The sequence below is a fragment of the Scophthalmus maximus genome, chromosome 21 (genome assembly GCF_022379125.1).
Source record: "Scophthalmus maximus strain ysfricsl-2021 chromosome 21, ASM2237912v1, whole genome shotgun sequence".
Classification (NCBI taxonomy): domain Eukaryota; kingdom Metazoa; phylum Chordata; class Actinopteri; order Pleuronectiformes; family Scophthalmidae; genus Scophthalmus; species Scophthalmus maximus.
This window is the reverse complement of record NC_061535.1, coordinates 7,541,451-7,552,500: the sequence shown is the minus strand read 5'-3', so window position 1 is coordinate 7,552,500 and position 11,050 is coordinate 7,541,451. Positions and strand designations below refer to the sequence as shown.

Genomic DNA, 11,050 nt, shown 5'->3' with positions numbered 1-11,050 from the left:
TGTGTGTGTGTGTGTGTGTGTGTGTGTGTGTGTGTGTGTGTGTGTGTGTGTGTGTGTGTGTGTGTGTGTGTGTGTGTGTGTGTGTGTGTGTGTGTGTGTGTGTGTTTTACCTGTTTTTCCACAGCAGCCAAAGCGGCCCAGGCATTCTTTATGGGCACCTAAACCACACTTGGAGCACAGGTAGCCCTGGTTAAAGATGCCCCTGCAGACAGAAGAGCAGGGAAATTCATCACATGGACAGAAGTTTGAATTACATCAGTGCAGTGACAGCTACAACATTACTAGGGCTTATAGAAACGGCTGCATGTTTAGGGACAGCCTACAGGTTTAGTGTCGTGCAAGAACGGCTTCAATAAACCCACAGAACCAAGTGACTGTTAGAAGGTTGAGTTCCTCGTCTTTTAAGGTCATGTGACTGCGATGACATCACCCTGGTGCTCACACTTGTGGTCTAGAGTCAAATGTCCTGACAAATGACTGAATCGATTGCCATGAAATTTGCTGCAGACATCCTGGTCTCCAACTGGATGAACTGTTGTGCTGTTTGCTTTGTTAGTTTCAGCTTAGGGAAATCGTTGAGGGCTCCGTGGTCCCAGACGGAATTCAAATCCAGGATGTTCCACTTGGGAAATAGAAGGAGAGAATTCAACTCTTTCTAGCAAAGCAAAAAAAAAAAGTGGATAGGTGCACTGACTGTTTGAGACCAAAATCCTGCATGTGGTCACATCTTATAAAAACAGAGAATAGAAAACACGCAGCAGTGTGTGTAGCTCTGTTTTCATTCTCATTTACATGAACCACCTCAGAGGCCCTTGTTAAAATGAAACGGAAGTAAGGCTGCTTTGTTCTGCTCCCCAGCTGATTGTCTGTTTAACCTCCGAGACAACTTGCAGCTTTACTATTGTTGTTGGCCAGTTCAGAACCACACAGTGTATGCTGCATTACAGGGAGTCCAAAACAGTGCATTTGACTCGTATCGCCCTTATTAGAATCACATGAAAGGCGATATATTACAGCTTACATTTCCCTAAGGTGAACCTGGTAAATGTTACTAACAGGGAAAAGCTGTAACCCACATTCACGCATGAGTCCTCGTAATTTCTGACCATTTCAATCAATTAAAAACATCTTAAAATCACAGAATAAAAATTAGTCACCAGACTCATTTGATATCTGTGCTGGTTAGAGGTTGAGTTTCAGTGTCTTCTTGAGTAAAAAGCAGCAGAAGAGAAGCCATAATGAAATAGTCCAGATGAACCATGAATGTTTAATGAAAAGCTTGAGAAGTAATCAAGAAAATACCAACATCCTCAATAAGATGATGAAACCGCACACTTCAAAAGCCCCTTGAGACAGTCGCTGCTTTATTCTCGTTGCTATCAAATCTAATCCTGTGAAAGTTCTGGTGAACTAGGCGCAATAATCCAGTCAATCCATCGCCTTGAGGAAGTGCTGAAGTGTGACAGACATTTTTCTTCGCCGTCTTCAGGAGGTGAAACCACTCAGTCGTTCCTGCTGCGAGAAGGACCATGAGGCACAGTCCCCCGGGTGGCGGTACCATTCAGAATATTCTAAAGAAACTTTGTGTAACTAAGGCACATGTGCTAAGGGAGACGAAAGTGACGAATAGATTATTAAGAGGAGGAGTGGAGGACTTTCATAGGAGTCACGGCAGTAGTTTGAAGGGAAAGATTTGTGTGTGTGTGTGTGTGTGTGTGTGTGTGTGTGTGTGTGTGTGTGTGTGTGTGTGTGTGTGTGTGTGTGTGTGTGTGTGTGTGTGTGTGTGTGTGTGTGTGTGTGTGTGTGTGTGTGTGTGTGTGTGTGTGTGTGTGTGTGTGTGTGTGTGTGTGTGTGTGTGTGTATTAACTGGCCTCTTACCTTAGCAGCATGTGACAAGAGTTGCAGGAGGTGATTCTGTCAAAGGTGTGCATACGAAACTCATGGAAGTTGTTGCTGCCGTTCTCGGGTTGAATGTTGGATCTAAACAAGACACAACAATTACAACCAAAAAAAAAATCTCAATTCGCAGCATCACACATTCATTTCACGTGCAGAGGTTCCTCTGTAAGGTCAAAGGTCCAGTGAGGAGTTCCAGGCAAATAATAAATAATTTGTGTGTGTGTTCCTTCTATCACAGTAGTACTGCTCAGCGAAAACACCACAGAACAAAACTCTTGGTTTCGCATTTTTAGGTTTATAAAAAACAAATTGTGAATATAATTTGTGACTGATAAACATTTGTTCCTTGCATTTAAACTAAACTTAGAGTGTTGGAGTGTCCTCGAGAGTTAAGAGCCTGTACTCCTGTCGTTGGCGGCAAGAAATGAAAATCATTCAGTGATGGTCTAATGTTTCCGAAAGCACGTTCTAGGTCTACATCTAAGATGAACACCAAACTATTCTTGACACTGACCACTGCAAGTACTATAAGTTTCAGATGAGTCGAAATTAATGGATGAAAATGAATATTTTTTAAAGCAAAAAGGAAAATGTTTGCTTCTAATTGCAGCCACCCCCCCCCCAAACCCCCCCCCCCCCCCCCCTGCAGAACACAACCACGATACAGTGTTACAGTACAACAGCACCTCAGTAATGTTTTACTGATACGCTGCTTTGAAGAGAGAGGGAGACAATTCCAATTAGACAGGCAAGGTCTGCTTGAAGTGAACACAAGAGGTGTTCATGATCCCTTGGGACGTGCGCGTGTGTGTGTGTGTGTGTGTGCGTGTGTGTGTGTGTGTGTGCATGTGTAAGAAGAACTTTCCCAAGTTTGCCCGCAGCACAGCGGCTTGTTTATTTCACATTTAAGAGTCTTCCTTTGTTTTTCTCCGTGCTCGAGTAGTGAGACATGATGGCAATGTTGCACGAGCTTTTCGCGCAGGTGCTACTTCGGAGAACTCACACAATTAGTCAAACAAGACAAACAAGGCTGAGATGGAAGAAAGAAAGGAGCCTCGGGGTGTCCTCTCCTCTCTGCTAGGGTCGATCGATATACTGTATCTGCTTCTAACAAGGAAGAGGGTCCCAGACTTAAGAGTGGGGGGTGTAGGGGGGACCCCTGAACCCCACGCACGGTGGATCCACACAGTCATCATGCTGCGACAACGGCTCCTTATTAGGGAATGGAAATCCATGGATGGATTGAACATCTTGCTCTCAACTCATGTGGAACATAAGAAAAAACAGTATTTAACCATTAAATCAAACACCGCCGTTACTGGATCTGTTGCTGTGTCATGTTTACAACAAAATCAACCGTCAGCCTCCTGTTTCCTTCTGTCAGACCTAACTCTTTGGGACCGGTGCGACTCGATTCGAGGTCTTCCTGGGACTTTCTCTGCGCTCGCTCACCGACGTTTGTCTGGAGTTTAATTCTCCACTCTCCAGCAGTGTGTCTGCTGAATCTGCTGCAGCAGACGGCGGGCGGTTCAGAAATGGAGGCCGCACGACGAAGAGACAACCGCTGCTCTCTGATCAGCTACCAGGCAGCGCTGTGGGTTCATGTGATGATGCGGCACCACCTCTCTCTCCTCGCGCGCGGTTTACTTCAGGCCCGAACGTTAATCAACCGAAGCAGGTGTTTTCTCACTCTCATCACGCTGCCCTTCGTCCTCCTGATCCTCTTCTTCACTTCCCCCCGAAGGCTGCTGCACTTCTTTTTAGTGTGAAAACATTTGTTTTTCTTCTTCCATCCTGCGTTTTATTTCTGTTTCTTCACAGTAATTGCATCTGCTTGACAGCCCCACTGCTCTTACCTGACTGTTACGTGTCTGACAATATCCTGATCTAATATGAGATATCTCAGCTCAGACTAAACGACTCTTCTGGAGCATCTTAGCTTTCTGTCTGTCTGTGGTGTTGTAGTGAAACAACAAGGCCAACAGTGATCACCAGAGGGGCTGTGCCTGGGCTGTAGTACAGCCATGATGATGTACAGATGAAAGTAGAAGGAATTTACATTGTAATCATTCTATATGTTGTATAATGTTGAGCATTATACAACATTGTTTCCGTCTTTTTTATTATAGCTATATAGTTCAAGACAAATGGGCACATTTTAAAATAAAAGACCTCACAGGGTGGTTTGTTTGTTTGCAGGATTACAGTGAAATAATGCGCATCAATGCTCTACAGCGGAGGTTCTCCTTCCCCCGTGTAGTGTTTGATCCTGGATAAGTTTACCTGTGCTGCAGATTCATCACTTGCTGGCTTCCTGCTCCTCGTATGTCTCCTGCTCTTACTGCATTTCCCACAATGCTACTCAACAGCATCTTTCATTAGGCCCTGACGTGTCTGGGTAATGTGCACATCTTCCAGACTGCACACCTTCCGTCTGAGAGCTTCCTGCTTCAGACTTTAGATCAATAAACTCTGATAAGCACAGATGTTTGGTTCTCTTGCATCGACAGATGAAGGAGACCGCCTCAGAGACATCTGGGCATTTTTATGGATGAGGCACTGACACATTAGGTCTGTGCTTGAAACTTCAGTGTTTAATTTCTCAAAAATAGTTTGACCACAGATTTGTGGTTTTGTGTCCTCTCCTGCTCACACGTGGGCCCAACCTCACAGAGCTTCAGGCATCATTTGGCCCTGCACTGTCTGTTTGATTAGAAGCCTAATGGGTAATTAATGTGAAACATGCAGGTAGGACAGCAGTGAGCGGAAAAAGGCTGCACAACGTTGTGTTAGTGCTTCGCCTAACAGGATTATCTGGTAACCGTGCAAAGAAGCTTGGCTTTTGACAGTCACTTCACCATGAACATTCGGAGACGTTCGAATTGTCCAGCTGCTGCTCACGCAGCTACACTGTGTGCGTGGGTGTGTGGCGGTCGGGTCCCCTTCACTTCATACCGGCCCAAAGATGCAGCGGCTACATTTCACTGTGAAAATGAATAAACCATGTGACATTTTTATGGCCGCGGCCCTCAGTACATGTAGAGGGAACACTGGCCGCCAAATGTCCCCGTGGTGCCAGTTCCGTCAAACAGATTCCTGTGCACTTCTTGGTCTTGATGAGTAAGGGAGGGAATGATGGAGCAGCGTTGTGCCTGACTCGCGGCCCCCCTACTGTTCAACCAACTGTCCACTTTTTCTTTTCATTAGAGGTTTTTAAAACCCATGTATACCCATCTAGAGTTCACACAATTTTGTCTAATGTCTACAAAAAATACAATCAAAAGTCTGCTTACACTGCATCCTGTGGAGTGTCAGAGGCAGCGTGTTCGGTGGTAGATCTGAGGGACGATCAGTCAGTCATTCCTGTCTCCAAAAGTGAAAATCACTTTATTTTAATGTGCTACTTCCAGGTGAATTAGGATCCGAGTTCAGGACGAGGACTGGCTCATTCAGTTTAACTGCACGCATCTGGTGCTCCAATTAAATTGAATTGTTGTTGTGTGCTATGACCACAGAATACAGAATGCCCACAAAATAAAGCTGTTTTCAGAGACGAAGTGCGGAAAACCGGCTCCCGATATTTGCCGATCACACGAAGAACGCAGCGGGAGATTGTCCGAGTCAGATGCTTTCAAAACAGCGGTGGCGCTTGGGCGGAGCGCCCACTCACGTGCCGCCAATCTTTTCCAGCTGTATTCTCGCACACCCGAACATTTTACCGAGGGGCCCAGCAGGAAAAGTTCAGAAAACATGTCTGCGGCAACATTTGCATTCTCACATACAGCCCCTCCAGAAAATGACCAGTGAGCGTCTGAAGGCAGCCTACGATAAAGGTCGAAACGTTAGATGCTGTGGCCTCGCCGCCCATGCAGGAGATTGAAAGGTGCTCTCATGTCACCATGTGAATTCTTCTGTTTCAAAGTGAGTGTACGTCGTCAGGTGGTCCGACCTGAAGAACAGGACGGGCCATGTGTTACCTTTTTTTGATGCTGTGACCGCAAAGTGTGCTCTAATCACACACACACACACACACACAGAGACAGAAAAACACACACTCACATGGCCATGCCAAACTGCTCCAGCCACTTCTTCTTCAGCTCTTTGGTCTTGAAGAAGAACTCAAAGCCGCTCTGGCCCTGGTTGTGAGTGAGGTAGAATCCGTGGGACCACTGCAGCAGGAGGGAGAAAAACACGCACATCTTTGAGACAGAATATACAACAACTGAGTGAAGACAAAGGGAGCGGGAGGCGGGAGGCGGCAGGCGGCAGGAGCGGAGCGAGACAGGATGCAGAGAGACAGATGGAGACAAAGAGATGCAAAATGAAAGAGGGATGCCTTCGGGGAGAGTGGACACAAAGGCTGAAGGGTTGGAGGGCGGCAGGACTGACAGACAGAACGGAGAGGAAGAGCATGAAAGAGAGGAGGAAACCAGTGAGAGGTAGCTGTGCCATATGACTGCTGGGCATCAGACAGCATGCACGGGCCCCGAGCTGCGAGTGGGCCTGTACTAAGCTCCCATCACCCACGTCACAGGCTAAATATTAGTCTCTTAGCCTCTGTGACGACACATGCCTCCGTCTTTTCCGCCAAACGCTTTACTGAACAGATACTTGGAGATGCACTTTTCATGGGTTCTAGTTGTGGTTTTTGAACTTCTAGCACTCAGCTCCGGAGGCTGAAAACATGCCAAGCTCCCAGCGCTGTCAGGAAAGCACAGCGGCTCATCTCTTGTGTTGAAAGAGAGGAGAAAGGGAAAGCAGCGCTCCACAGAGGCATTCCCAGTGGACACAAAGGCTTCGGCTTAGCAAAGATATCGTCTGGCTACCAATTTGTACAGAGGGGGAGGAGGAGGTGTTTGCCTGTGTTTCTGTCAGTTTAGCTCTTCTTTTGCCCGGCTTACCTCCAGAATATAAAAGGATCACACATTCAGACTGATAATGGGACATATCCCTTCGCCGAGCTCGTGTCCTTCACTGTAGCAAACAGTGGGGCTCTACCTCCTGATGACTTGAATGTAAATGGGATTATTCTGCGTCTTGTGTGTGATGCAGGTTCTTATTGCCGCTTCCGTCAGTCCGCCACCATCATCTCTGGCATTTCAAGAATAAAAAATGCCATCAAACAAAGTGTGTCGCATCCATCATGTCGGGGGAGTGACACTGGACGTGGCTGCAGCATGAAAAACGAACTGCGTGAGTCCGTATAGGTTGAAGTCGACTAATGTCTGCTATTTACAACATCATTATTACCCAAATCATTGTCCCCTGGCTCGCCTGAGATATCATTACTCATTATGATTGGCAAAATTTTCCACCACTTGGCAAGTATTCAGTGTGTGCGCGCTTGTGTGTGTGCGCGTGTGTGTGTGTGCGTGCGTGCGCGCGTGTGTGTGTGTGTGCGTGCGCGTGTGCGTTTGGTGCGTGTTTTAACACCATCTGGGAGGAGGCAGACTGTTCTCGTCTGCCACTGTTTCACTATGATGCTGGTAAAGGAACAACACAACGTTCATTTAATCAGCACATTTGACGGTGAGAGAGGGGTGGCGGTGGGTGGTTGACTCCATTTTATGAACCTGCATCTACGGTAAATTGTAAAGGCAGCTCATTACGCTGACGTAGTGCTGTTCATTGGTTCGTCAGGAGTCCAACGGCGTTTCGGAGCATTGCTGACTAATAAACGCAACAGTTCAAGGCTTCCCTCCATTGTGGCTGATGTTATATGAGATGCTTGTTTTGTTCCGTTTTCATTTCGCAGCATGTTAACAAGTAAGTTCTGTCATAATTTTATCATATATATATATATGATATTCATTATATTGCTTCATCACTTTTATAATTGAAAGTAGTTGTGATGATCAGCACATTGTTCTAATCCAGTTGGGAAAGCCTCCGAAGTACATGATACAGCTGTTACAGCTGTAAGACTGACAATCACAGCCATAAGGGGGGTGTTGCTTTTCCACGAGGGTGATGATGATACACCGGTATATGCATATACAACGTGACTCCACCCGTGAAATCGAGGCATCTGTATTGTAGGTGAAGACTAACAAGAGGCGTGAATCACACTTTCCTCTCAGCTGTGACAAATCTGGACTGAAAAGGAATACACAGTAATTATTCAAGTGTACAAATAAAGCATTTGGCTGTGAGAATTAACAGAACAGTGAGCTACAATGCAAGAAACATTTTTTCACTGTTGTGTGCTGCACAGTGGAAAAAATGTCTTAATATTTTGGGCAAATGTGAGAAGAGCTGTCGGTGGCCTGTGATACGATAAATGATTCATAACTACAGTATTTTTAAAGCAAAACTGAGAAGAATTAATTCACGGGGTTCCACATTCTCAAATTAGGTGGGGGCTTTTCTTTGACGGTTGTGGCATTAAGTATCATCACATATCTTTGTGTTTTGGACAAAACAAGCTATTTCATTTGATCATTTTCAGGAATAATAATATGCTTTTGAAGAAATCGTTTTTCTGATAGACCAAATTTGATGGCAAACTGAATATCTTTGTGTAGTGGGTTGAGTGAAATGAGCTTAAGCAGGATGGCATTTTATAGAAAAAACAAAGATCAAGAATCATAAACAATGATTATAAAAAATAATAATTGTTGGTCTATTTAGCAGTTTTTTAAAAAGTCACTGAGGCAACAGAGCATCGAATTAAACCTTTTTAATTTCAGAGTCAGCTCAGCTCCGACCCCAGCAGGACGTCCACTAACTAACTTTTACACCCTGTCCCCATGGAAACCACATTCGTGTGTGTGTGTGTGTGGGGGGGGTGGGTGTGTGTGTGTGTGTGTGGAGATGTGTGTGTGTGTGTGTGTGTGTGCGCGTGCGCGCGTGCGTGTGCAGACCTTTCGGTTCTCCTTGTCCGATGTGGGGTTGTTGGTGACCTTGAAGAGATGCAGATCGATCACTTCTTTCATCTCATAGTTGTCTCCGCGCCGCTTACAAACAATCACCGCAGCATCGAACAGGAAGATGTGCCTGTGGTTCAAACATCACAACGTCAGAGTCAATATTTCCTCACCGTCAGTACATTATCTTCTGAGGTGCATCCGCTTAAAACAAAACCTACAGTGTGCATTATTTCTGATACTGTAGAACTCATTTATTACATAACAGTGTGGTCATAAATAAATACCCTGAAAAGCTTAGGAAAACGTATCGACATAGATTCTGCTGTGACTGTATGTCTCCTGTGTTGGATTTACAAATATTTGCCTCAATCTCGAGGTAACTGTGATTTTAAGAAGTGTTGGGTGAGACTAAGAGTGCATTTTCTGTTTGACAAAAAGTTGCAGTGTGGCCTCAAACAAGATAAACTTGAAGCCCAAACAATGTTTGCAGATATAGTTTAATCTATTGGCAAGATGAAAGGAGAAAAAAAGGTGCAAACCTAACTGGTTGGTGCCAAAAATGTGACATGCACCTGATGGACTGTGGTGTAATTTACAAGGCGCAGTTTGCCTTGAACTAACGCGACCCAAGCACCTCATTCAAGTCAACCTGCAGTCAACCAGAGCGTCGACCTGACACCTCACCTGTCCTGTTTGGCTCGTTTGTCCACCGAGGCCACCCGTACCTCCCCGTCTCCTTTGGGTCTCCCGTAGTTGCTCAGAGACTGATTCTGCAGAGGAAGAGACAGACGGCGAATGAAAGCCATTTTCTTTGTGCGTTCCGAGCCTGAGATCAGCGGAAGAAACTCGTGTCTCACCAGGTTTTCGATGGATCTCTGATACTGATCTATTTCTCTGAGCGTCTCATTGTCTCGCTTGACTTCGTTTACGTACTGAGCCAGGTCCTGAAGACGAATCACACAACAGAGCCTATAGCTTAGTCACGTAGAGAACACACACATTCACCCTCAGAAGCCTTGAATAGATGAATATTAGTTATGAGATTAAAGTCCTTTAATTTAATATCTTTTGGGGATGAGGTCACACACAAGTCGTGTTGTTTCTTAGTGGTGAAATGTACCTTCATGGCGTCCAGTGCCTTCCGTAGGTTTCCTTTGTCTGTGGCGTCATGAGTGTGTTTCACCAGCTCCTGGTGGATCAGAAACAGAAACAAATCACAGCAAATATAAGTACCCATGTTTCCCATGGTCACAGCTCTTCCATGTTGAAGAGTAAAACTGAGTTGCTCTATCACCGACTGAATAAAAAAAAAAAAACTGATATTCTTAAAGGGGAGAACTGTCACTGTCCACTGAAAGACCAGGTCCACATGCAGTCTGTGGTTTCGGGTCGGTAAAACACGGTGGTTAAGGTTCAACGTAAATAAAGTCAGAGTGAACTTTTGCTTTCTTAAACCAGATCAGGATCTTTCACTGACCTGAAGCATGAACTGCGAGAGTCTAAAAAGAACTGGAAACATGACATGGTCTGAGAACATTTTACCAAACAACTCTGTTTGTGACTTGGCAAACATGATGAGAATTTCCTCATCATTTCCTCGTTAATCCTGTAGTTGCATTTTCTCTAAATGAATCTGCCGTCGCAAATGAGTTGTAAATAGATGTAATTTCTAGGAGGCAGGAATGAAAGAAACACAAAACCCTTCCTTTCTTTTTTTTTTAATTGAAAACCTTTTTAAAAAATCCCTAAATGTGTTTAGTTTCGTGGTTTTTCAAAGGATAGTGACAGTATCGGAAGATGAATCATACACCAACAACAGCCTGTACAAATCATGATCCCCTGCTCCAACATACATCCACATTCCACACACGCGGGAGCTCAACACTTTGGCTCCTGATACAGTAGGAAATGAAAAAAAGGTGTCCTGTGCCGAAGTAAATCAGATAGTGTGTGCGTTTGTGTGTGTGTGTGTGTGTGTGTCCATGCTTGATTGGGTGCCCGTGTGTGTGTGTGTTAGTGCAAGTGAGTATCTGAAATTGCTTGCAGATGCCTGGCTGCAGTGTAAACAAGACATCTAGACCTCACCAGTAGAGGATAAGGAAGGATGCCATGCATGTCCTTCATAGGTCCATACAGACGGCCTCCACACACACACACACACACACACAAGCGCACACTGAGCCGCTAAGGGAGATATATATGTCTTCTTGGCACTGCTCAAATCCCTGGTGTCAGTCAAGCTCAACCTGGGCATTATTATCACTAGCAAGACGACAGAGTCC

At 45.2% G+C, this 11,050-nt stretch overlaps 1 protein-coding gene across 2 annotated transcripts in view; it reads right to left on the bottom strand.

Annotated features, from left to right (window-relative positions):
• Positions 1 to 11,050, bottom strand: part of LOC118291010 (guanine nucleotide exchange factor VAV3) — a 72,912-nt gene that overhangs the window by 23,216 nt on the left and 38,646 nt on the right. For both annotated transcript variants that reach the window (XM_035618864.2, XM_035618865.2), the window contains exons 11-17: positions 9,889 to 9,957; positions 9,626 to 9,712; positions 9,453 to 9,538; positions 8,763 to 8,895; positions 5,959 to 6,068; positions 1,879 to 1,980; positions 111 to 202 (exon numbers count right to left, since the gene is read on the bottom strand). In XM_035618864.2, coding sequence (XP_035474757.1) covers positions 111 to 202; positions 1,879 to 1,980; positions 5,959 to 6,068; positions 8,763 to 8,895; positions 9,453 to 9,538; positions 9,626 to 9,712; positions 9,889 to 9,957 — 679 coding nt within the window. The remainder of the gene's footprint in view (positions 1 to 110; positions 203 to 1,878; positions 1,981 to 5,958; positions 6,069 to 8,762; positions 8,896 to 9,452; positions 9,539 to 9,625; positions 9,713 to 9,888; positions 9,958 to 11,050) is intronic.